The sequence below is a fragment of the Gorilla gorilla genome, chromosome 4 (assembly GCF_029281585.2).
Source record: "Gorilla gorilla gorilla isolate KB3781 chromosome 4, NHGRI_mGorGor1-v2.1_pri, whole genome shotgun sequence".
Lineage (NCBI taxonomy): Eukaryota > Metazoa > Chordata > Mammalia > Primates > Hominidae > Gorilla > Gorilla gorilla.
Window position 1 is genome coordinate 154380406 of NC_073228.2, and position 26158 is coordinate 154406563.

The 26158-nt window shown below is 50.4% G+C and overlaps 1 protein-coding gene and 1 non-coding gene across 12 annotated transcripts in view; one reads left to right on the plus strand and one right to left on the minus strand.

Annotated features, from left to right (window-relative positions):
* The window catches only part of NDST1 (N-deacetylase and N-sulfotransferase 1), a 72453-nt gene that overhangs the window by 40834 nt on the left and 5461 nt on the right, over window positions 1-26158 (plus strand). For 6 of the 11 annotated variants that reach the window (XM_055386216.2, XM_055386215.2, XM_055386220.2 and 3 more), the window contains 12 exons: window positions 1149-1643; window positions 6263-6350; window positions 8184-8338; window positions 9017-9202; window positions 12553-12681; window positions 13407-13589; window positions 14839-14935; window positions 16117-16240; window positions 18695-18869; window positions 21598-21768; window positions 23078-23187; window positions 25151-25292. In XM_055386216.2, coding sequence (XP_055242191.1) covers window positions 1149-1643; window positions 6263-6350; window positions 8184-8338; window positions 9017-9202; window positions 12553-12681; window positions 13407-13589; window positions 14839-14935; window positions 16117-16240; window positions 18695-18869; window positions 21598-21768; window positions 23078-23187; window positions 25151-25292 — 2055 coding nt within the window. The remainder of the gene's footprint in view (window positions 1-1148; window positions 1644-6262; window positions 6351-8183; window positions 8339-9016; window positions 9203-12552; window positions 12682-13406; window positions 13590-14838; window positions 14936-16116; window positions 16241-18694; window positions 18870-21597; window positions 21769-23077; window positions 23188-25150; window positions 25293-26158) is intronic. The other 5 variants (XM_019028026.4, XM_063706881.1, XM_063706880.1 and 2 more) reach the window with 1 other exon arrangement.
* Window positions 16859-16958, minus strand: LOC115934882 (small nucleolar RNA U13). Its single transcript, XR_004070619.1, has one exon. It is a non-coding gene; the product is annotated as a small nucleolar RNA U13 (small nucleolar RNA).

The following is a 26158-nucleotide window of genomic DNA, read 5'->3' on the forward strand; positions in this document are numbered from 1 at the left end:
GCAGCTGAGGCTTTAACATGGTCTCAGGGAGGCCAGTGCAGAGAAGAGGGTGTATGCATTGGGTGTGAATTATGAGCAGGAGTTTGTCAGGCCAAGAAGACGGAATGGAATTGGCACAGGAACAAGGACAAATTGTACCATATTCAGGGGCAGGTGGCTGAGAGGGTGAGGAAGGTCATGAAGGAACAGGGACTGTGAGCCTAAGGAAGAGGGGACTGGGGCACACTGTCTTCAGACTTCCAGGGAGCTGAGCAGCCACATGCCTTGAGAGAAGGGAGGCAGAGACTTCACCACTGATGGCAATGACCGGGCAGGCACCATAGTGAGGGAGTGGCCTCTGGGGTGCTAGGGGCATATGGGGCACCCCCAGCAGAAACCTCCTCTTTGAACGTCTGCATTGGCATCCACATAAGATGTCTCCTGAAGAAAAGGTTGCGTGGCCAGAGGCAGTTTGGAAACCCCAGGCAACCACGCCTAATGGTTAGGTGTGTGGGTGCTAGGGCTTGACCTCTTGGCAGTGATTCATAGCTCCTCCCAACCACTGTGCTACTGAGGGCAGCATGCCCCTCCAAGCCTCGGTTTCCACACCTGTGAAGTGGGATACGCAGGCTGATGTGAGGACTGAATGAGCAGTTTCTGATCGTGCCACAGGCCCTATTCTGAGCACGTTGCCGGTATTGATACTGATCATCCTCTACCACTCCTGGAGTTACTTTCTGTTCTTAGCCACATTTTACAGCAGAAACTGAGGCACAGAGAGGTGATATAACTTGCCCAAAGTCAGGCAGTCTAGCAGGATTCATGTTCTCAACTGCTAGATTTTCTTCTGTGTGGTTTAGCCTCTCTAGGCCTCCGTCTGCTATGTGTAAAATGGGTATGAGAGCAGTGTCTCCATCTGGGGTCATTGGAGGATTAACAGCATTCCTGTCTGCAAAGTGCACAGCACCTAGTGCCTGGCTTTGGTAAGTGAGTCGTGTGTTTGTGAGTATATTATTGTGCAGGGTGGAGTGCAGGGCCAGGGTGGTGAGCCCTCCATGAATGTTGGTGAATATTGATACCACTGTTATGGTCCACATGTGAGAGACTGTGTCCTTTGGGGTTCTGGATGTGACAGTTCTGTTCCCCTTCCTGCCCCCCATTGACTGCAGGCCAATGAGAACAGCCTGCTGAGTGCGCAGCTCAAGGGCTTCCCCCTGTTCCTGCACTCAAACCTGGGCTTGAAGGACTGCAGCATCAACCCCAAGTCCCCGCTGCTCTACGTGACGCGACCTAGCGAGGTGGAGAAAGGTGTGCTCCCCGGCGAGGACTGGACGGTGTTCCAGTCAAATCACTCCACCTATGAGCCAGTGCTGCTGGCCAAGACGCGCTCGTCTGAGTCCATCCCGCACCTGGGCGCAGACGCCGGCCTGCATGCTGCACTGCACGCCACTGTGGTCCAGGACCTGGGCCTGCATGACGGCATCCAGCGCGTGCTGTTTGGCAACAACCTGAACTTCTGGCTACACAAGCTCGTCTTCGTGGATGCCGTGGCCTTCCTCACGGGGAAGCGCCTCTCCCTGCCATTGGACCGCTACATCCTGGTGGACATTGATGACATCTTCGTGGGCAAGGAGGGCACACGCATGAAGGTGGAGGACGTGAAGGTATGGCCGGGGGTGCTAGACCAGGCAAGGCAGGTGGGGCCTGGCAAGCTTCAGCCTTCAGGTGCCCCATCGTGGGTGTGCCCTGTCTGCATCTCCCCTATGCTGGGAGTTACTTAAAAGACAGTCCCACTCTGCTTCCTGTCCTGCCAGTTGGTTCTTATTGATTGTCTTATTAGAAGCAAGTATCATTTAAAACTTGATTGAAGCATTGGCCAGGTGTGGTGGCTCACACCTGTAATCCCAGCACTTTGGGAGGCTGAGGTAGGTGGATCACTTGAGGTCAGGAGTTTGAGACCAGCCTGGCCAACACGGCGAAACCCCATCTCTACTAAGAATACAAAAAAAAATTAGCCAGGTGTGGTGGCGTATGCCTGTCATCCTGGCTACACAGGAGGCTGAGGCAGGAGAATCGCTTGAACCCAGGAGGTGGAGGTTGCAGTGAGCCGAGATTGTGCCACTGCACTCCAGCCTGGGTGACAGAGCAAGACTCTGTCTCAAAAAAATTAAAAAAATAAAACTTTATTGTATTGAAGTATTGAATATGAGGAATTTTGCATCTGGAATGTGGAGTTTAAGTTTGTATAATATGTATGGAAGAAGACATCTAGACAAAGATGGGAGCTGTACAATGCTGTTTGTCTGCCTTTAATTTAAATATGATTTTTAACTCTTAAAAATGTTTATGTTAATGTCAGAGCGCCTACAAAACTCTTAAAATAAGGATGAGAGCTTGAATCATGCATGAGGCAGATTTTAACCGAGGTGTAAGTAGACAGTGGAATGCATGTGTTTAATTCAAAAAAGGTTTGCTGGCCGGGTGTGGTGGCTTGTGCTTGTAATCCCAGCACTTTGAGAAGCCAAGGGAGGAGGATTGCTTGAGCCCAGGAGTTTGAGACCAGCTTGAGCAACATAAGGAGACCTTGTCTCTACAAAAAATAAAACATTAGCTGGGTGTGATGGTAGTAGTCCTGTAGTCCTAGCTATCTGGGAGGCTGAGGCAGGAGGATTGCTTGAGCTTGGGAGGTTGAGGCTGCAGTGAGCCATGACTGTGCATGGCATTCCAGCCTGGGCCACAGAGCAAGACCTTGTCTCAAAAAAAAAAAAGTTTTTACTAAATAAAACTGTGTAAAAGTACTTTGCAGACCACAAGATTATACACACATGTGAACTGTCACTGTGAGAAACAGCCTACAAATTAGGACCATTAAACAATCTTTAAAATACAGTTTTCATCTACTCACTATTTTATTTAAACTTATTCGCAAAGGAGATGGCATCCTAGTGTAAACAGGAAATCCGGATCAGTTGCCATAAATAGAGGGCAACCATAACAATAAATCCAATGAAAACAAAACGGGGATTAAATTCTAGAGACATTCTGCTGCCTGCTCACAGCCTGTCCTCTCTTATAGGAGATTAGCAAGTGTTAGAAACATATTAGCACCAAACCCAGGCTTGTCTTTGATGTTAGCAGGAGGCTTTAAAAAGAGACTTGTAAGAGGAATTCTGAAATCTCTGGTAGGGGTTGGCCCTGGGGCCTGGAAGGAGGGTCCTGGTGGCATTCATCGCCCTGCCTTGGTCAGGAGTGAACTTTGCTCTTCCTTACACCTCTAGAGAAGAGCAGAATGGATGACATTCGGGAGCAGGCACTGTCTGGGGAGTTAAGACCTAATTTGAATCGAGTCCTAATTTGACCCTAATGAACTAGGTGACTTGGGCAGGTCCCCTCCCATGCCTGAGCCTCAGCTATAAAATGATGAGATGGGGTGAATGGGAAGTTTTCAGGCTATTTCCTGGTGCCCAGGGGTCTCCCATAGGTGCCTGGATAGCTGGGGTGGGGGTTAGGGGGATGTTTTGGTGCCAGGCTCAGCCCTCCAGGCTCCACCTTAGTTGCTCCAGTGGTGCTGCTTTGCGCTGCTTTTACGCATTGTGTTTCCTCCTGAAATTCCATTCTCTTAAAGGCTCTCCTGTTTAAAGAACGTTTTAGCCTTCCAGTCTAAGTCTTCATGCAGTGCCACCACCTGCCTCTGGCAAGGTAGATTGCTCTGTGTTCTACTTGAGGTGTTCTTCCAGTGGCCCAAGCTCATTTTCTCCTGCAGGAACCCGGGTTCTTGCTGTCTGTCCAGTGAGTTCTGGAGAGACTGTGGTCCAGGGTCAGGTTGAGCCTGAGGAGATCAGGTTCCTGGGCTCACTGTGTTCCTATAAGCCCTGAATTTCTCTCTCTTATTAATTTTCCGTATTTTAATTTTTTTTTTTTTTTTTTGAGATAGAGTCTTTGCCACCCAGGCTGGAGTGCAGTGGCGGGATCACAGCTCACTTAAGTGATCCTAAGCACAAGCAATCCTCCCACCTCAGCCTCCTGAGTAGCTGGGATCACAGGCACATGCCACCATACCCAGCTTACCCAGCTAGTTTTTTGTAGAGCCCAGGTTTCGCCATGTTGCCCAGGCCGATCTGGAACTCCTGGAGTCAAGTGCTGCACCCACCTCGGCCTCCCAAAGTGCTGGGTTTATGAGCATGAGCCACCGCACCTGGCCCTATTTTTTCTATTTTTAAAGTGAGAGGAATGATAGCAGTTTGAAGCCATTTCTATAGAACAATAGAAATAGGAAAATAGGATACAAACCAAAAATACAAATAGAGGCACCCTCTTTCACACACTCAGCTCAGTCCAGATTGCAAAGTGCTTCTCCAGCCACAATCCTACTTGCCTTAAACATTTTTGTGAATAAGAAAGGGCAGAGTTTTTTTTTTTTTCTTTAATCCCAAGCACAGCCTACAACAGAGCCCTTCTTTCAGAGACATGAATGTCGCCTCATTAGCTTGTACAGTACTGGCTGTACAGCGCAATTTAAATAATACCAATAGCAGCTGCCTATTCAGGGCTTGGTGAGTCCTTGTGCTTAGCCCGTTCTGGCCGTTGCTTCATTGGGTCCTTACAGCAGCCCTGTGAGGTGGGTATTGTTCTGAGTCCCATTTTACAGAGGTGGGCACTGAGGCTCAGGGAGTTGAGGTAACTTGCCCAAGGCCACACAGCTGGAGCATGCATGTCCACCAGGCAGTGCATGGCCCTGGTAAGATGCTGGTGGTGACTACATTGACTGGGGAGGGCCAGGACTTTTAGTTTGTAAAGTGTTCTGATAGCTGGCTCTTACAGGTTTCTTTTTTCTTTTTCTCTTTTTTTTTTTTGAGATGGAGTTTCGTTCTTGTTGCCTAGGCTGGAGTGCAATGGCACGATCTTCGCTCACTGCAACCTCCGCCTCCTGGGTTCAAGCAATTCTTCTGCCTCAGCCTCCCGAATAGCTGGGATTACAGGCGCCTGCCACCACGCCTGGCTAATTTTGTATTTTTAGTAGAGACAGGGTTTCACCATGTTGGTCAGGCTGGTTTTGAACTCCTGACCTCAGGTCATCTGCCTGCCTCAGCCTCCCGGAGTGCTGGGATTACAGGCATGAGCCACTGCACCTGGCGGCTCTTACAGGTTTCTGAGCTGCTTTGTGGCTCATGTGTCCTAACCCCAGAGTACACCTGTATGTTTGTTTCATAAGTGTCAGTGTCCCTTCATTGACTTGAAAAGTACTGGGTAACACGGTGCATGGGAAGACCACATTGCTGGGTGCACAGTGTCCCATCCTTGGAAAGGTTATGGCCCTTTAATGTCAGCATTGCATTCCATCAGCAAAGAGAAATCCTCCACATTTGATAGATGAAGACACAGGCTCACAGCGGCAGTGACCACAGACGTAGCATTGGCCACCATTTTTCATCACTTACCAGATGTCAGGCAGTTTTACGTACAATATCTTTTTTACAATTGTTTAATCTTTTTAGAGCAGGGTCTTACAGTTGGACCTGTGTTGGATTCTAACTCCTGGGCTCAAGCAATCCTCCTGCCTTAGCCTCCCGAATAGCTGGCATACATGCGGTTATGTTACTTGATTCTTCCAAGAGCCTTATGAGGGAGATATTATCATCCCTGTTTTACATTTGATGAAACCAAGGCCTAGAGGAATGTGAAGCCTTTTCAAGGACACATAGCAGAGCTGGGTAGGATTCTAGATTTTCCCTTGCCAGAGGCCTGGCGGACGGCAGCATAGGGCTGGTTTCAAGAGTATGTGATCTGTGCAGCCACACAGAGCCCCATGCTCAGAGGGAGCCCATTATGTGGTTTAATGCCTGCTGTTGCCTTCTTGACATTCTTTTTTTTTTTGAGACGGAATCTCGCTCTGTCACCCAGGCTGGAGTGATCTCGGCTCCAGTGGTGCGATCTCAGCTCACTGCACCTCCGCCTCCCGGGTTCAAGCGATTCTCCTGCCTCAGCTTCCCAAGTAGCTGGGATTACAGGCTAGTGCCACCATGCCCGGCTAATTTTTGTATTTCCAGTAGAGACTGGGTTTTGCCATGTTGGCTAGGCTGGTCTTGAACTCCCGACCTCAAGTGATCCACCCGCCTCAGCTTCCCAAACTGCTGGGATTACAGGCATGAGCCACCACGCCGTCCTTGACATTCTTTATAATTTTTGAACAAGGGATTTCCACGTTTTTTCACTGCCCTCAGTGGGAAGAGCAGGGAGCTCCTGGCTTTCCCTCACTCATTCCTTTCTCCCCTGCCTGTCCTAGGCCCTGTTTGACACACAGAACGAACTACGCGCACACATCCCGAACTTCACCTTCAACCTGGGCTACTCAGGGAAATTCTTCCACACAGGTAAGTGGGCCTGCCCCTGCCCTCACTAGCAACTTCCAGGACTCCTCAGCACCCAAACCCTCAAAGCACCCATCCATGAGGGCAGCGGGTGGGCTTACTGGCCCACATTAGAGGCAGAGGTGACCCCTCTGCCCCCGTGGAGCCAACAGCCTACAAGAGCAGTCACAGCCCAGGCAGAGGCCATCTGGGGACAACAGCAGCGGCAGCAACAGCAGCCGCTTGTCCCTCCCTGGCCTTTCGGGCTGAGCTGGCCTGGGTGGGGCATCTTCTCCCTCTTGCCTCTCCCTCCTATCTTTTACAATTATGTGTATTATTTCTGCTTATAAAAGAAGCTGGTTGAGTTTTAAGAACATTACAGAAACATGTAGCATAGAAAGTGAAGATGCCCTGTAATTGTACCCACCTCAGATGACCAGTGTCATGGGTTTATTTTAGAGTCCTAAGGGTTGAGGGTGAGGGCTATAGGTTGCTTGGTGCACACTTTCCTTCCTCTTTGGGGCTCTCTCACTTGCTGCCCTCTCCTCATCTGCTGTCCTTCAGGGACTGGGCAGAACCCCTGAGCTGGTCATCTGCAGTGACCATTCCCCCTAGCTGCCTTCTGCCCAGGCCTCAGTGAGACAACCTCTTTTGAATTCTAAGAAAACCATTTATTCAATAATTCAGCAGATGGAAGGGTATATGCAACATAGCCCCAAAGCCAAATAGGAGTGATCCTGGGTTGTCTGTCTGTATTTTTTATATTCTTTTTAAAATTTTTTATTTATTTTTGGCTGGGCGCTGTGGCTCACGCCTGTAATCCCAGCACTTTGGGAGGGTGAGGTGGGCATATTATTTGAGGTCAGGAGTTCAGGACTACCTTGGTCAACATGGCAAAACCCCATCTCTACAAAAAATAGAAAAATTAGCCCGGCGTGGTGGTGTGCTCCTGTAGTATCAGGTACTCGGGAGGCTAAGGCAGGAGGATTGCTTGATCCCAGGAGTTCAAGGCTGCAGTGAGCTATGATCACACCACTGTACTCCTGCCTGGGTGACAGAGTAAGACTCCATCTCAAAACAAAAAGAAGAAAAAATTATTTATTTTTAGAGACAGGACCTCTCTGTCACCCAGGCAGGAGTACAGTGGTGCGATCACAGCTCACTGCAGCCTTGAACACCTGGGATCAAGCAATCCTCCTGCCTCAGCCTCCCAAGTAGCAGGTACTACAGGTGCATGCCACTATGCCTGGCTATTAATATTTTAAAAATTTTTGTAGAGATGGGGCCTCGCACTGTGTTGCCTAGGCTGGTCTCAAACCTCTAGGCTCAAACGATCCTCCCACCTTGGCCTTCCAAAGTGCTGGGGTTTCAAGTGTGAACCACTGCACCTGGTTGTTTTTTATATTCATAACCCTTAGCATATCAGAGGTGGTTATAGTAATATGTCTGAGATAGAGGGTCAAACATCCTGTATATATACAAAGAGCTTCCATAGATAATTAGATAAAAGACAAGTGACCTGATTTGGATCATTGGAATAGAATCAGAGCAGGTATGTCAGAGGTAGAAGAAACCCTTGAGATCATTGACTCCAGACCCTGAATTGTGCAGATGGTCCCAAGGATCTAGAGAGCGGATAGTCTTGGCCAAGGTCCCCCACTGAGTCAAGGGCACACTCTAGACTAGAATTCAGGGCTCTGGGCTGGGGCTCTGTCTGCTCCTGTGCTGTAGCCCAGATAACTCTTCCAGGCAGCTCCTGGGTGGGCTGTGGCCATGCTCTCCCATCCCCAGGCACAGGCCCAGGTTAGAGGGCCTCATGGCCCAGTGGGCGGTTCTGAGCTGCCTGTGTTGCTGCAGGTACCGATGCTGAGGATGCTGGGGATGATCTGCTGCTGTCGTATGTGAAGGAGTTCTGGTGGTTCCCCCACATGTGGAGCCACATGCAGCCCCACCTTTTCCACAACCAGTCCGTGTTGGCCGAGCAGATGGCCTTGAACAAGAAGTTCGCTGTCGTGAGTAAGATTCCTTGCAGGGCAGAGCGGGGCGGGCTAAGGGCTGGGCTGGAGGTCCAGACTGCTGGCCTTTTGCTGCTTTTGCAGTCTGCTCTGATGGATTTTTACTAACACCTCTGGGCCAGGGCCAAGGGAGAGCTGCCTTTATAGCCACTGTCTCCTTGAAGCCCCAAGAGAATAACCCCTTTACAGACAAGAAACCAAGGCTCAGGGAGGTCACACCAGCTACTAAGAGGTCCAGCTGGGACTTAAACTCAGGCCATTTGTTTCCTGCTCCCAAGCTCTTACTAGAAGGGGAGGCTCTGGAAAGTTGGAAGAGGTGGTCAATGAGGAGGGAACGAGCCCTAGGTGCTAGGTAGAATGAAGAGAAGGTAGGAAATGCCCTCGTCCTTGTCCCTCACTACAGGGTACTTGAGTCCTTTGTGCTAGAGGCATGTGCACCGGACCAAGAGTCAGGAGACCTGGGTTCTAATCCCAGCTCTGCCAGTTGCCCACACTGAGATTCTGGGCACATTCCTTGCCCTCCCAGGCCTCAGCTTCCCATCTTACCATGAAGGCTCAGACCAGCAGCCATGCCGACCTAACCTCTGATTTCTCTCTCCCATTCTACAAAGGGGGGATAAGGCCCAAAGGGGAAGGACCCCTATGCTCACCCTGGCCTGGTCATCCTCTCCCTAGGAGCATGGCATTCCCACAGACATGGGGTATGCAGTGGCGCCCCACCACTCGGGCGTGTACCCCGTGCATGTGCAGCTGTACGAGGCTTGGAAGCAGGTGTGGAGCATCCGCGTGACCAGCACGGAGGAGTACCCCCACCTGAAGCCAGCCCGCTACCGCCGTGGCTTCATCCACAATGGCATCATGGTGAGTGGGCCCCTGGAAGCCCAGGAGGTGGGAGAATGGAGAGCACAGTCTGTCATGTGTGTGCATACGCTGTCCTGGTAAGCACGGCTCTGGTTTGCTGGCTTAGGGGTTGCAGATCAGCTTCTGCTGCCTCCTCTGGCACCCGAGGCTCTCTGCCCCAGGGAAGGTGGGCTGCCACTCCGACCCCTTTCATGAGCTCTTTCTTAGCTTTTGTGACAGAGGATCAAGGAATAATGAGCATTCTTGAAAGAGGTTTCTGATGAGGATGTGGGACAGGGCTCTGTTACAGTCTTTTTGCTGATTAAAAATTTTTTTCTTGGCTGGGCCTGATGGCTCACACCTGTAATCCTAGCACTTTGGGAGGCCAAGGCAGGCAGATTGCTTGAGCCTAGGAGTTTCATACCAGCCTGGGCAATGTAGTGAAACCCCATCTCTACTAAAAAAGTACTAAAAAAAAAATATGCCTGGTGATTAGCCAGGTGTGGTGGTGCATGCCTGTAGTCCCAGCTACTTGCAGGGCTGAGGCAGGAGGATCACTTGAACCTGGGAGATCGAGGCTGCAGTGAGCCAAGATTGCGCCACTGCACTCCAGCCTAGGTGACAAAGTGAGACTCTGTCTCAAAAAAAAAAAAAAAAAATTTTTTTTTCCCTCAGGCTTCTACCATGCATCTATCCCTTTTTTTTTTCTTTCTTTCTTCTTCTTTTTTTTTTTTTTTGAGACAGAGTTTCACTCTTATCTAGGCTGGAGTGCAATGGCACAATCTCAGCTCACTGCAACCTCTGCCTCCTGGGTTCAAGCAATTCTCCCACTTCAGCCTCCCGAGTAGCTGGGAAGACAGGCATGCACCACCATGCCTGGCTAATTTTGTATTTTTAGTTGAGACAGGGTTTCTCCATGTTGGTCAGGCTGGTCTCGAACTCCCAACCTCAGGGGATCTGCCCACCTTGGCCTCCCAAAGTGCCAGGAATTACAGGCGTGAGCCACTGTGCCCAGCCTCGCATCTATCCCTTTCCTTGGCAGTGGGGACACAGAAATGCACAGAACGGAGGAAAGTTCCTGCCCTTGTAGACCTGACATTCTAGTGGCAGGAGACAGACCATATGCTCATGCATGTGTGTTGTGGGAAGTCAGGGACCCCGAACAGAGGGACCGGCTGAAGCCATGGCAGAAGAACATAAATTGTGAAGATTTCATGGACATTTATCGCTTCCCCAATCAATACTCTTGTGATTTCCTATGCCTGTCTTTACTTTAATCTCTTAATCCCATCATCTTCTTAAGCTGAGGATGAATGTCGTCTCAGGACCCTGTGATGATTGTGTTAACTGCACAAATTGTTTAAATAATATGAAATCTGGGAACCTTGAAAAAAGAACAGGATAACAGCGATGTTCAGGGAACAAGGGAGATAACCTTAAAGTCTGGCTGCCTGTGGGCCAGGTGGAACAGAGCCATATTTCTCTTCTTTCAAAAGCAAATAGGAGAAATATCGCTGAATTCTTTTTCTCAGCAAGGAACATCCCTAAGAAGAGAATGTGTTCCCAAGAGGAGGTCTCTGAAATTGCCGCTTTGGGAATGTTTGTCTTTTACAGTTGTAGATAAGGGATGAAATAAGCCCCAGTCTCCCATAGCGCTCCCAGGCTTATTAGGATGAGGAAATTCCCGCCTAACAAATTTTGGTCAGACTGGTTGTCTGCTCTCAAACCCTGTCTGCTGATAAGATGTTATCAATGACAATGTGTGCCCGAAACTTCATTAGCAATTTTAATTTCACCCTGGTCCTGTGATCTCGCCCTGCCTCCATTTGCTTTGTGATATTTTATTACATTGGGAAGCATGTGATCTCTGTGACCCACACCCTATTCGTACGCTCCCTCCCCTTTCGAAAATCACTAATAAAAACTTGCTGGTTTTGTGACTTGGGGGGCATCACAGGACCTGCCGACATGTGACATCTCCCCTGGACACCCAGCTTTAAAATTTCTCTCTTCTGTACTCTTTCCCTTTATTTCTCAGACTGACAGACACTTAGGGAAAATAGAAAAGGACCCATGCTGAATATCGGGGGTTGGTTTCCCCCAATACGTGTGTAAAGTATACAGTGGTCAGATGGTGATGAGTGCCACGGACAAAGTTAAGCAGGGAATGGAAGGAAGGAATGCTGGCAAGAGAAGCTGGTTTAAATAAGGTGGCTAGGTGGGCCTCCTGGAATAAGCCACGCTGCCACATGAGGAAGAGCACTCAAGGCAGAGAACACAAGTGCAAAGGCCCTGAAGCGGGCTGTGCTGGCTGTGTTTGAAGGCCCAATAGGAGGCCAGGAGGGGAGTGAGGGATGGTGGTAGATGAGGTCGGGGTGGGTGATGGACCAGATTGATAGGGCCATGTAAGGCCAGCCATTGGATGGCCATGGGCTTTTAGGCTGAGATGGGAAGGTTTTGAATGGAGCATGATCTGACTCATCTTTGAAAGGGATTTCTATCATTCTGGCTGTTGTGTGGAGCAGAGACTGTAGGGGACAAAAGTGGCAGCAGGGAGACCAGTTAGGAGGCACTGCAGTCTTCCAGACCAGAGGTGGCAGCAGCTTGGACCAGGGCCCAATTTTGGGATGTGGCCATACTCTGGGCTTAGAATAGTTAGGCCTGTGGTTAGATGAGTTAGATGTAGGGTGTGGGAGGAAGAGAGGAGTCCAAGATGACTGCAGGGTTTTTAGTCTGAGGTGCTGGAAGGATGAGTTGTCATCAGTTGAGCTGGGGCAGCAGTGGGTAGGCAAGGTTTGTACATTTGTCCATCAGTCCATCCATCCATCCACTGACCTCAGCACCAGGCCCTTGTGCTGAACTCCAGGCACTCCTTTAGGTCCTCAACCCTGAACTCCAGGGATGAGGTGGTGACAAGGCAGGCCCATTCCCTGCTCCCTTGGAGCTCACAGTTTCATGAGGGGAGACAGACGACAAATGGCTAAGCCAGTGTGTGACAACGAGTGTCACCAGGTGAGGTTCTAATGTTGCAAGGGGGCTTGCAGAACATGTCTGGGATTGCTGCTTCAGAGAGGGCCAGGCAGGGGCTGTGGCTGCAGCAGTCCCAAGTTTCCAGAAACATTCCCACTCTGTTACTTTGAGGCCTGCTCATTTTGTGCAGAGAATAGCAGTGAAGTTTGTAAAATGGCAAGGGCCTGTAGTTCACTGGGGGGAATGCTGTGCTGTAGGCTGCACCCAAGGGTAGGGGCTGTGCGACCACATGGAGACTGCCTTTCTGAGGAGCAGCTGGGCCTTCTTCCTCTGAGGAAGAGTCCTCCCACCACCCTCATGCCAGAAGGCACCATAGCTCCTCTCCCCCACCCCCTCCTCAGGTTCTCCCACGGCAGACCTGCGGCCTCTTCACACACACCATCTTCTACAATGAGTACCCTGGCGGCTCCAGTGAGCTGGACAAGATCATCAATGGGGGCGAGCTCTTCCTCACCGTGCTCCTCAATCCTGTGAGTGCTCTACAGCCCATGGCTGCTGGTGAGAAGGGGCTACTGCACAGCCTGTCTGCAGCTGACACAGGCTTCCTGGAGCCAGGAAAGGGTGGAGAGGCATGAGTGAGTGCCTGGCAGTTGGGAGACCCACTCTCCAGCACTGGCCCTGCCTCGGCTGTGTGACCTTGGCTAAAGAATCCGAGCATGCTTTTTTTTTCCTTTCCTAATCATGTACTTTAATACAAAAGTGTTGGCATTTTTATGCATGTTCCCTTCAGTCTTTGCTCATGTGTGTATACACACATACACAGATACACACACATATATGAACAGCATTTGAGTTTTCTAGGTCTCGCTTTCCTTATTTGTAAAATGCAAACAATTACCTCTGCTTTAATAATATTAAATAAACTTCAAGTGGTGGTTGTTATTCAGCTCTGTGGGCTGAGTACTCTTTATCTTCCATGCACCCCACCCCTAACATTTACAAAACAAAACCCAAATAGCTCCCACATTGGGTCTGCTTTCCATTTCAGGATGGTAATATTTGGGGTCAGTCAGGCCTGGTTCGTCTGTCACCTCATCCAAGTACTCGCAGCGAGTTTGTTGACAGCGCCAGCGTAACTTCCACTGGTCATCAGGAGCCTTGCAAGCTAAGGCAGGGTCAGAAGGGTCAGAGTTGGCGGTGAGGGTGGCTCAGACACTGATGGGCCCTGCCTCTCTCCTCCCCTCCCCTGGAGCAGATCAGCATCTTCATGACACACCTGTCCAACTATGGGAATGACCGCCTGGGCCTGTACACCTTCAAGCACCTGGTGCGCTTCCTGCACTCCTGGACCAACCTCCGACTGCAGACACTGCCCCCTGTGCAGTTGGCGCAGAAGTACTTCCAGATCTTCTCCGAGGAGAAGGACCCGCTCTGGCAGGTGGGGGGCTGGGCAGCCTGGGCAGGTTGCTGCAGGGATGGAACGCCACCACTCACAGGCACACACTCCAGATATGGACTCAAGGCTCAGCCATCATGCCTTCACACTCTCGCTCGAATGTAAACTCAGGTCCCCATCTACTTACCAGCATGGGTGCGTTCACTCCTTTGCACACATGCATGCTCATACATGTACATACTTCCCCACGCAGACCTACATGCATGCAGTCATACATAGCCTCGGAAAAAACAGTGTTAAAAAAACGAGTGGGCTGGGCGCAGTGGTTCACCCCTATAATCCCAATATTTTAGGAGGCCAAGGTGGCTGGATTGCTTGAACCCAGGAGTTCAAGATCAGCCTGGGCAATATGGCGAAACCCTGTCTCTACAAAAAATACAAAAATTAGCTGGGCATGATGGTGTGCGTCTATAGTCCCAGCTACTCATGAGGCAGAGGTGGGAGGATCAATTGAGCCTAGAGGTTGAGGCTGCAGTGAGCTGTGATCACACCACTGCACTCCAGCCTGGGCAACAGAGTGAGACCCTGTTTCAAAAACAAAAAACAACTCCAAGTGAACACAGTGCAGACAAAGTACAGAAAGTGAATGCGTTGTCTTGGTCAGGCTCTGAGATAATCTCTTGTATCTCTTCTAACTCCAGCAGGCTCTGAGTGGGAAAAGGGATTGATGAGAGGGTTTGGGGGCCAGTTTTTGGGAAAGTCTGCTCCTACGGGCTTTTAAAAAGTGGAAGCAGAAGCTGGAATTGGTGACAGTCTCATAGTTCAGACCAGGAGTCCACAAACCATGACTCATGGGCCAAAACCAGCCTGAGACCTGTTTTCGTAAAGAAAGTTTTATTGGCAGACAGCCACGCTCATTCTTGTATGTACTGTCTATAGCTGCTTTCATGCTATGACGGCAGAGTCGAGTAGTTGCAATGGAAACTTCCATGCCCCAAACCTAAAATATTTACTAAACACTTACCAAAAGATTAATTAAACTTTATAGGAAGCGTTTCTTGACCCCCTGGTTCAGACGCAGCTTGTCCAGTTAAATTCAACAAGTGCTTATGAGTTCCTGTTACGTGCTAAGGGGCATTTTGCGAGCTCTGGGGGTGGGGATGTGACAAGGACACATGTAGCATGTAGGTATTATGCCCGTTGGGCTGTAAGGGCCACATATCCATGTGCAGTGGGAGTCCACTGACTGGGTTCTGGGGCGCCCCACACATCCCTTCCACTGTTGTTTTAGGACCCCTGCGAGGACAAACGTCACAAAGACATCTGGTCCAAGGAGAAGACGTGTGACCGCTTCCCAAAGCTCCTCATCATCGGCCCCCAGAAAACAGGCAGGTCTCTCTGCTCTTGACCCAGCTTCCCCAACTGCCTGCTGTCTCAGCCACAGAATTCTGAGGACTGCCTTGCCCTGGCCCCACTCCCGGATAATTTGCTCCCTCTTTCCCAGGAAGTAGGAATGAAGTTGGGGTGAACACAAATTGCCTGTCAGTATGGAGGGGAAAGAGGTGGAGGAGGGGCCTGGAGTTCTCCTATTTATCCTGAACCATAGCCTCAGGGAGCTCTCCCTGCATTATCCTGGGAGTCTCCAAGTCCAGTCAGAGAAGCCCAGATTAGTTGCTCTGCTAGTTTGAGTAATGCCAAGCAAAACTGGTACAAAGAGGACTGTGATCAATTAGCTATGTCTGCCAGAGGTGCAGTAGGGAGAAGCAGTGACATGATTGCTAAGCATTTGTCATCCATACAACCCTGCAAGGCACAAATGGGCACTCCCATTTTATAGACAGAAACTCAAGGTTCAGAGAAGTCAAGTGACTTCCCTTAACACATTCAGTTAGGTAATGGCAATTCCAGGCCTGAACTCTGGTCTCTGTCACCCTGAAACATATACTCTTAATTGCCAAACTCTATAGCCTACTTCTCTTCTGGGCTCTCTCATTATAGCATGTAAACCATAGACTTATACCACAGAAAGTGAATGAACTCACTGAGGAGGAGGTAGGGCAGGGTGCATGAGTGAGCAGAGGGTATTGGGAAGAAGAGACATAGGAACAAGATTTCTTAGTTCTTTAAGAATTTCACATTAACAGAACTGGAGGGTGACAAACTCCCTTTTCCCTGAGCTCCTACCAAGTGCCAGAGGACAGAGGCCCAGAGCTGGAAAGGACCAGCTCTTCTGGGATGCTGAGGGGACAGCAGTCAGTTAAACGTGGCTACCAGAGTGCAGTGGTGAGGCAGATTCTGAGGCCAAGTCCTCGTTTAGTGAAGAATGCTGTGATAGATTAGCGATGTCCGTAGTAGGTACAGGAGTTGCGGTGTTCACATGCATGCCATATATTTGCCACCCTGGATTTAGTAATTCCTTCATTGCACAGATGAAGAAGCTAAGACCAGAGAAAGGCAGAGACCTTCCCAGGAGCCCCCAGTGGGTCATGGGGAGCTAGGCCCAGAACCCAGACTCTATCTTTTGGCTGGGGGCTGGGCCCTGGGTCTCAGGTGTCTACCCTCCCCACAGGCACCACTGCCCTCTACCTGTTCCTGGGCATGCACCCTGACCTAAGCAGCAACTACCCCAGCTCTGAGACCTTTGAGGAGATCCAGTTTTTTAATGGCCACAACTATCACAAAGGCATCGACTGGTGAGTTGGCCTTTCTGTCCACAGCGGGACGGGAAGGCCATCCTGGGGCCTCCCGGGAGTCTGCTGTGGCCACAGCAGGAAGCAGCTGGAGCTTGCTCACACACAGCTGTCATTCCTGTAAACAGGGACAAAGTGCAGTGACCCTTGAATCATGGTGTGACAGCGTTGTCATAGACAGGACACTCGATGAGGAGGCCCTTTGCCCCTTTGCTCTACCGCCTGTAGTCAGACGCTGAAGTCGAAGTCCACCCCTCCCTTGCTTGCAGAGAAACATCCTGAGTCTTGGGGAGAAGAAGGGTTTGCCCAGGGTCCCAAGGTCGGAAATCCAAATGTTCTGGCTCTCCTCACTGCGTGTGGCTGACTGTGAAGCAGAGGTGTTCTTGTGGGCCCTTCAGGGACAGGTCGCTGGTCTTTGGGCGTCACTTGGGGAAGTCATTAAGATTGCCACTTCCCACCAGAGCCTGCAGAGGTTACCTTTGTAGAGGTTCCCAGCAGAGGGTCCTAGTAGAGGTTCCCTTAAGGGTGTGGGGGCCAGAGCAGAGATGGTTTTACTCTCCACCTTTTCAGTTGGCATCTTTCTCTATTTGCCTTTTTTCTTTCTTTTTAAAAAATGTTTCATGTCAGGTAGGTAATGTGCTGACATCATAACAAGGTTCGAGGTGGGTACACCTCACACGTGTGTGAACACCCAATCATCACGTGCATGGACTGCAAAGTTTGCCTTTTTAAACCTTGTCCATGTATTACCATTATTTATTATTTTTATGTCAGTGGGTTCCCTGGGTGGAGAGGTTATGGGCCTTCTGTCTGTTTTTTGGTATTTTTCTATGTGTATTTCTCTTTTTTATCTGTGTATCATTGCTCTGTCTGTCTGCCTTTGTATCTATTCATCCATCCATCGATCCATCCACCCACCTACATTTCTTTTTTTTTTTTTTTTGAGATGGAATCTCGCTCTGTCACCCAGGCTGGAGTGCAGTGGCGCGATCTCGGCTTACTGCAACCTCTGCTTCCCGGGTTCAAGTGATTCTCCTGCTTCAGCCTCCCAAGTAGCTGGGACTACAGGTGCCCGCCACCATGCCTGGCTAATTTTTGTATTTTTAGTAGAGACGAGGTTTTGCCATGTTGGTCAGGCTGTTCTTGAACTCCTGACCTCGTGATCTGCCCGCCTCGGCCTCCCAAAGTGCTGGGATTACGGCGTGTGCCACTGCGCCCGGCCCATCTACCTACATTTCTAACATCTCCACAGTCTCTTATCTAAAATCTATTGTGGTCAGATGAATTATTGGAAGTCAACATTTTTCAGATTTTAGAAAGGTAATGTGGTGCGAAACCATATATTTAGTAACATCTTCAGCAACACCTGGGGCAGCACCCTGTTAGCAAATTCATTAATATGTCTGTAGCAAAGTATGTGAATATTTACACTAAGTAAGAGGAATAAGTCAGGTTTTGTTGCCAAATGGCTTTGCTACAAACCTAGGAAACAAAGCCTGTGTTTTCAAAGCTTTCTCAATTGAGATATTGTAAACAAAGGATTGTGGACATGCAAAGAAAATTCAGAAAGATGAGAGAAGACGTAATTCCTTGGCCCAATTCCCAAGAGCTTGATTTCGTAGGTAGGTCTAAAGTGGGGTGCAGGAATCCAGCAGGCCCCTAGAACGCTCTGATGAAGCGCATCCTTGGGTCCAGCCTGGGTCAGCCCCACCTCACAGGATAGGACAGGGACCCTGTACCCTTCATGAGAGTGGACTTTGCTTCCCACAAGCCCCAGAAGTTGGACCCTGATTTTGCATAGGTAGATTCCCCTGGGAGGGTCTGGAGTGTTCCTTTGGTTTCCAGAGGTTCCTTCATCCAGAGGTGGCCATTGCTCTGGTGGGATATGGGCATTAGTCTGGAAAGCCGTGCTCACCCACAGCAGGCTGGGGAGGGGTTGTGGGTAGCAGGAGGTCCTGGTCCACAGTGACGGCCTAGAAGGTGTTCCCCCAGGTCAGGAAAGAAAGTCCGCCCTCTGGAGGCCCCATCTGCTCTGTGCCAGCCTCCCTGGGGCAGTCCTGGAGCCGCTCTGAGCCCCAGCTCGCCCCCTAGAGGCAGAGAGAGTGACAGCCCTGGCAGTTAAGCCTGGAGCAGCTGAGGGGGCGGGATCCTAGAGTTTAGGATTGAGGGGCATTACCCCCTCCCCATGACCTGCAACTGCCGGCGCACCCACAAGTCTTCAGATCCTCCCAACTCCAGAGACTTCTGGAAAAGGAACGAATTTGAAACAGGGAGGCTGCCAAGAGGCCATTCCCCTCCAGAATCCCCACTGGAGGCAAGTCCTTGTTTGGTTGGGAGGAAAGCTTCCCGCTTGCTCTCTGAGGACATTCTACCCCAGTGCCTCGCCCTTGTGCTGCGTTCCCTTAGCCCCCTCCTCATGAGTTTTGTCTGTGAGCCGCCTCTCTGGGCTTCCTGCAGGTACATGGAGTTCTTCCCCATCCCTTCCAACACCACCTCCGACTTCTACTTTGAGAAAAGCGCCAACTACTTTGATTCAGAAGTGGCGCCCCGGCGGGCAGCAGCCCTCTTGCCCAAAGCCAAGGTCCTGACCATCCTCATCAACCCCGCGGACCGGGCCTATTCCTGGTACCAGGTGAGTGGGGCTGGGGTGGAGTCCCTGTGTGGGGAACACAGGGCTCCGTCTGACACTCAGTTACTCACTCACTCAACAGATATTATTAGTAAGCACCTACTGTGTGCCAGCCCAGAGCCAGGCGCCTGGAGCGTGGTGATGGCTGAGAATAGAGTCCTTGGTGGAGGAGACAGGAGAAAATGGAAAGCCAGCCACCAGTTGACTGTCCACCTGCCTAGTGTCATGCGGGGTCCTGCCTCTACTTCTGACACTGACAAGAGGTGGAGGCTGGTTACGCCTAGAGGAAGCTTAGATTTGGTGAACAGCGATGCAGGATCATACTGACTATAGCTTCCTCGCTGGACACGGGTGGGAGTGGGAGCTCATGGAAGGACAAGACACAAGACTGCCATTCACAGTAGAGAAGGCAGGCACCTGACCAGGTGAGGCAGTTACCTGGGCTGTGATACACGGAGAGGGTGTGGATCCAAGCCCCTATCTGGGGCATGTATTAACCAGAGCTGTCTTTTTTTTTTTTTTTGAGACAGAGTCTTGCTCTGTAGCCCAGGCTGGAGTGCAGTGGCCTGATCTCAACTCACTGCAACATCCGCCTTCCAGTTTGAAGTGATTCTCCTGCCTCAGCCTCCCAAGTAGCTGGTATTACAGGTGTGCACCACCACGCCAGGCTAATTTTTGTATTTTTAGTAGAGACAGTGTTTCACCATGTTGGCCAGGCTGGTCTCGAACTCCTGACCTCGTGATCTGCCCGCCTCGGCCTCTCAAAGTGCTGGCATTACAGGCATGAGCCACTGCGCCCAGCTGAACCAGAGCTCTCTTTAATGCCTATGGCCTGACTTAATTTCCTGCCTGCCAGCCCACTGAGCCTGCAGGAATGCTTTCAGGCCTTCCCTGGTGGGGTAGGTGGAGTCCCTCCCCTGGCTGCCAGCATTCCTGTGATTATGCCACACAGCCAAGCACTGTGATTCAGAAGTGGCGCCCCAGCAGAAAGCCACCCTGTTGTCCAGGCCGAGGTCCTGAGCATCTTCATTAACCCAGCAGACCAGGCCTGTGCTTGGTGTTGGGGAGGGGGTGGGGCCCTGGGTCTTAGCCCATGGTTGCCAGAGAAGTGTCCCCTGTCCTGGCTGGGACAGCCTCTTCAGGCCTGGCCACTGTCATAGTTCCCACCCTGCTTTGAGGCTCTTTTCTCAGATGTGACAGTGGCTGCCTCCCGCCTGGGACCTTGCGGTCTCCTGCAGGGCTGGCACCTGCCTCCTCTTTGCTCCCATGGAAGTCTCTCCTCCTGCCACTCTCTGAGGCTGGTGGGGAAGCCCCTTCTTATTCTTGTTCTCTAGGGCTTCTGTTTATGCCCTGATGTCTGCTTTCCTGTGGCTTTTTCTTCAGGAGAAGAAAACCGAGAAACACTTGTCAAGTGTTTCTGTTTTCTGCCGTGCCGTGTGCCCCCGCCTCCTGGCGCTGTGCAGGGAATGGGCAGTCTGCTTTCATGGGGGAACGTAGGGTAGAGAGAGAGCCGCCACAGGTTGGGTCAGTCCCTGTTCTGCACTGACACTGCTGTACATCTGCACCTCACTGGAAAGTCACAGCTGGTTTCTAGAAGGCAGAGGAGGGGTTTCACGTTTGTGTCCCTTTCTCAAAGATTAGAAAACCAAGTTTCAGCAAGTTTCATGTGGTGGCATTTGAATCCAAGTCTTCTAAATCTAAGACCCTATTCCTTTTTCTGTCCATGATCAAGAGGGGTAAGGGAGAGAAGGAGAAGGGAGACTCATTCTCCCCAGGAGGACCTGGGAAGATGTTGGAGGAGAGGAAGGGTGGGGGCCTGTCTTAGAAGGAGGTCGGGACGAGGAGGAGGCTGCTGTGCACTATATTGCCCCAGCCCTGGGCTGTGTGTGATCCTCAGGGGAGGGGGTTGGCGGCTGGGGGAATAGTGCCTGTCGCACAGGTGCCCGAGCTCTGGCTTTCTGGACTTAGTGAATTCTGCAGATTCGGACCTCCCATGGCATTATTTTAAGTGATTCAGACCAGCCAGTCTCCCTTTTATAGTTCTTTCCCAATCCTTCTGATTTCCGTAAAGGAGAAATGCTCACTTTAGTGCAAGTGGTCTTACGTCCTTTCTAACACTGTCAACCTCTGCTTTCAACAAAGAGAGCATGTTCAGGGCCTGTTGCACACATTTGTGTCTGGCTGGAGTTTGAGAACATTGCTTTGTTTTTATTGCCATTTGTGAGTGGTTGCCTTCTATATATGACAACAGTGCAGCGGCATGATCTTGACTCACTGCAACCTCCACCTCCCGGGTTTAAGCGATTCTCGTGCCTCAGCCTTCCGAGTAGCTGGGACCACAGGTGTGCACCACCATGCCAGCTAATTTTTGTATGTTTAGTAGAGACGGGGTTTCGCCACATTGGCCGGCTGGTCTCGAACTCCTGACCTCAAGTGATCCACCCACGCCAGCCTCCCAAAATTCTGGGATTACAGGCATGAGCCACCATGCCTGGCCTCAGGAAACCCTGATTTAGTCCAGTTCCCGTATTTCAAAGATGGAGAAGTTGGGGCTCTGGGAGCAGTGGCTTCCCTTGACACTGGACACAGTGAGAGGCAGAGCCAGGACTCAGACCCAGAGCTCCTGGGTCCAGCTGAGGATCTTCTGGCCACCTTGCAGGCTGCTGTCCCTCTAAGGCCACTTCCTTTGTGTCCTCCGTGTGGCATGCTGACCCTCTTTCCTTGCCTGCAGCACCAGCGAGCCCATGATGACCCAGTGGCCCTAAAGTACACCTTCCATGAGGTGATTACCGCCGGCTCCGACGCATCCTCGAAGCTGCGCGCCCTCCAGAACCGCTGCCTGGTCCCTGGCTGGTACGCCACCCACATCGAGCGCTGGCTCAGTGCCTATCACGCCAACCAGGTAGCTGCTGTCCCTGACCCTTGTGAGGGCAGTCACAGTACTGGCTTGCTGTGGTTAGCAGAGAGCCTCCAACTCTTTCTCACCAGCCACGGGGACAGATATGCCCTCCTTGGAGAGCTAGACCCTTGGGTCTATAAAAAGATTTTCTTATTATTATTATTAGTAGTAGTAGTAGTAGTAGTATTATTTTGAGACAGGGTCTCACTCTGTTGCCCAGGCTGGAGTGCAGTGGTGTGATCTCAGCTCACTATAGCCTCGATGTCCCGAGCTCACGCAATCCTTCCACCTCAGCCTCCTGAGTAGCTGGGACTACAGGTGTGAGCCACTGTACCCAGCTAATCTTTTTTTTCTAAGAAATAAGGTCTTACTATGTTGCCCAGGCTGGTCTCAAACTCCTGGGCTCAAGCTGTCCTCCCTCGGTCTTCCAAAGTGCTGGGATTACAGGCATGAGCCACTGTACCTGGCCTAAAAAGACTGTAGACCTGTTTATCCCAAGGTTGATACATGAGAACTCCCCAAGCCTGTGTCCCATCACCACAGGCACTGTAGCCCTAAAGGGACCCAGAAAGCCCTGAGGCAGGCAGGTGGGAGCAAGGAGACTGGGCGTGGTGATGGAGGGAGAGCCTGATCATACTAGGCTGTTTATGTATTTATTTATTTAGAGACGGAGTCTCGCTCTGTCTCCCAGGCTGGAGTGCAGTGGCACGATCTTGGCTCACTGCAACCTCTGCCTCCCGGGTTCAAGCATTTCTTCCACCTCAGCCTCCCAGGTCGCTGGAATTACAGGCATGCACCACCACGCCCAGATAATTTTTCTATTTTTAGTAGAGACGGGATTTCACCATGTTGGCCAGGCTGGTCTTGAACTCCTGACCTCAAGTGATCTGCCCACCCCAGCATCCCAAAGTGCTGAGATTACAGGTGTGAGCCACCGTGCCCGGCCATGCCCAGCCATACCAGGACTTTTAGGCAAACTTGTGGAGTGTTTGAGCAGGAGAGTGACATGGACTGGAAGCTCAGAGAGAGGCCAGAGAGGGATGTTTGTAGGGACCTGAGGGGCAGGCAGGGTTTGGTGAGAGCTTAAATTCTAGGAGAAATGGCATTGGGCAGCAGAAGCTGGTGGAAAGCAGGAATGAGACCACAGAGGCCTGAGCTTGGGGATACCTGCCCTTCAACAGGGGGGGAGGAGCCAGTTCTAGAGGGTGCAGGGTCCCATATTTATAAGCAGGCCCATTCCTGCTGCTGTGGCTGTTGCCCTTGTTTGCCACCAAAGTCAAAGCAGGTCCCGATCCCCTTTCTCCCTTTCCAGATTCTGGTCTTGGATGGCAAACTGCTTCGCACAGAACCTGCCAAAGTGATGGACATGGTGCAGAAGTTCCTTGGGGTGACCAACACCATTGACTACCACAAAACCTTGGCGTGAGTGTTGCCTTTGCCTTTCTGCAGGTTATTTCCCTGATAAGGCACCTGGGCCAACAAAGCCAAAGTCTTGAATAATTATGAGAGAGAGAAGTTAGTTAGAGTCAGAAAGTATGGAAAGTTATTAATATGACTTAAGTCATATTAATAAAGGTATCACCTTAAAAAAAAGGGAGATAATGAATTTGTTCTACTCTGGTCAGACCATCCTGGGGTGTTCTCTTTGGTCTGGGCTGAACATTTTCAGAGTGTTTTATGTAAGTAAATTAGATCAGTAATGAGCAGCCCTAATTCCCACAAGATTTTCTTAGCATTAGCTTTTTTTTTTTTTTTTTAGACAGGGTTACTCTGTTGCCCAGGCTGGAGTACAGTGGTGTGATTTTGGCTCACTGCAACCTCAACCTCCCAGGCTCAAGTGATCCTCCCACCTCAGCTTCCTGAGTAGCTTGGGACCGCAGATATGTGCCACCATGCCTGGCTAATTTTTGTATGTTTTGTAGAGAAGGGGTTTCACCATGTTGCTCAGCCTGGTCTCGAATGATCTGCCTGCTTCAGCCTCCCAAAGTTCTGGGATTACAGGCGTGAGGCACTGCCCCCGGCCAGCATTAGATTTTGACTTACGATTTCAGGAAAAGGAAACACAAATGTTGTTGACAGTTAATAACCGTACTCACTCAGAACCTGGTGCAAGTGCGTTGAGAATGCCCTCCCACTATGAGTAAGGGCCTGCCCGCATTGCATGGGCTCAGGGCTAGGAAAGGCTGCTTTCCTGTGCTATGTCACAGATAAGCGACACACTCAGCTGGATGAGGGGACCCCAAGAGAAGGAGGAATCAAGTCACCCTCCCTGGCTCCATTCTTGGGAAAGTTTTGCAACAAGAATATTCCATCTTCACTGTCGTGGGAGTTGAAGGTGAAGAAGGGAAGTCAGTCCTTCACCTTGAGGGAGAAAGGGCCACCTGCTGAGGCTGTGGGCCATGGTGTCAGAGATGCCTGGGTTAGGGCCCCACATCCATTTACTCAGCCTTTCAAGCCTCACTTTCCTCATCTGTAAGTTGGGGATAAAGATAATAATCCCTGCGTCCTAAAGGTCACTGAATTGAATGAAAGCTTCATATGGGGCTCTTAGCTGAGAGCTTGGCATGCACTAAGTGCTAAATAAATGGTGGCTGCTATTGTCCTTGTCATCATCATCATCAACATCATCGTCATCGTCTATACCTATCCTATGACCCTTTCAGAAATCTCTGTTCTCCTTCGCTATTCATGGGAATTCTGTTTTCTTGATGCCCCCATGCTCAAGAATCTCCTCATAGTTCCTGATCCAGGGCTAAATTCTGATGTCAGTATTCCTCCCTTCCCATAACAGCTTCGGGTCTCATATCCCAAAAATGCCTTTGAAGACAGGATGATGTTGGCAGTCTTGCTGTGTCATTTCTGAAGTTTACTCCAAAAAATGAAACTCTCCAGTGATAGGCATGCTTAAGTGCAGCTGTGGATACTGCATGTTTTGATAAAGATGAAATTTATTGAAAAGCAAAAGAACCTCCACTAAACACCCCTCTCCCCATTGACGCTGGGAGGGGTAAAGAAGGCTTCTTGGGTTTAAAAAAAAAAAAGAGTTACTCAGCATTGAGAATGCTCAGAAAAGATTTCCCAGAACACTGAAGGATGGGAAACTGTTCATGTTGTAGATTGCTGAAGCGGCTGTGGCTGGTCGGGCTGGAGGAGAGAAGACTCAGAATGTGCGAGCTGCCCTTTGCCAGAAGTAGGACAGGCACGTTTAGTGCAGCCTAGGACACAATTGATCCCACAGATGGCACATAGCTTCTGACAGTCCATGTGGGTTCAAGAGCAGTAGATTCCCTGGGCTCTGCCATTCCTGGGGTCCATGAACATGGCTTTAAGGTCAGAAGTGGGTGGCTGAGCCAGCTCCCATCCAGAGACTTTCCCACCTCCACAGGTTTGATCCAAAGAAAGGATTTTGGTGCCAACTGCTCGAAGGAGGAAAAACCAAGTGTCTGGGCAAAAGCAAGGGCCGAAAATATCCCGAGATGGACTTGGATGTAAGTGGTGGACACACTACCTGTAGCACCTGCATAAGGGTAAGGGGTCCCTGTATGGGGTTGAGGGGGATTCTCTTTCCTTTACTATGCACTCAGCACGTTCATGGCCTTGGCATTTCTTGGACAGTATTTGTAAGAGGAGGAAAATGGGGGCTGGGACATGGTGGGTCAGAACTGATTTCGTCAAACAAGTGTTGGTTACCTTCTACTAAGGGCTGAGTGCTGTGGGGTTTTGAGGATGAGCCAGACATGTTCTCTGCCTTCAAGGAACTCCTGGTCTTGGAGGGGTATGAGTCCCAACACCACTAAGTAGAATACAGGCAGAGAGTGCTGCGCGCAGTCAGAGAGGGCACACGAGTGCTATGGGAATTCAGAACAAGGGGATGTCACTTGAACCTGAGAGGGGTGAAAAAGGCTTCTTAAAGGAGGGATGGGGGTCTCTGGAGTTGCGCCTAGAAGGATGAGATCCATTTTATAGGATTTGGACATATGGAATGGGAGGGTAGGTAAGAACAGCATGTGTAAAAACATACGGGGAAAAAGGAAATTTTAAAAATATATAGAAAAAGGGTCACAGACTGGGGGTCTTGTTCCTCCTTTTCCTACTTGCTTCTGTTTTTGTTTTGTTTTGTTTTGTTTTTGAGACAGGGTCTCGTTCTGTTGCCTAGGCTGGAGTGCAGTGGCATGATCATGGCTTAAAGTAGCCTCGACCCCCTGGGCTCAATCGATCTTCCCGCCTCAGCCTGCCATAGTGCTGGTATTATAGGCGTGAACCACTGTGCCTGGCCCTGGCCCTGCCCCGCCTTGGGTTTTGATTATTAATTCTCTCTCCTCTCCCTATCAGAAGAATTTTGACTTAGTGAGCTATATTTTGATGCTCCTGCCAACTGGGAGTTCACTATTGG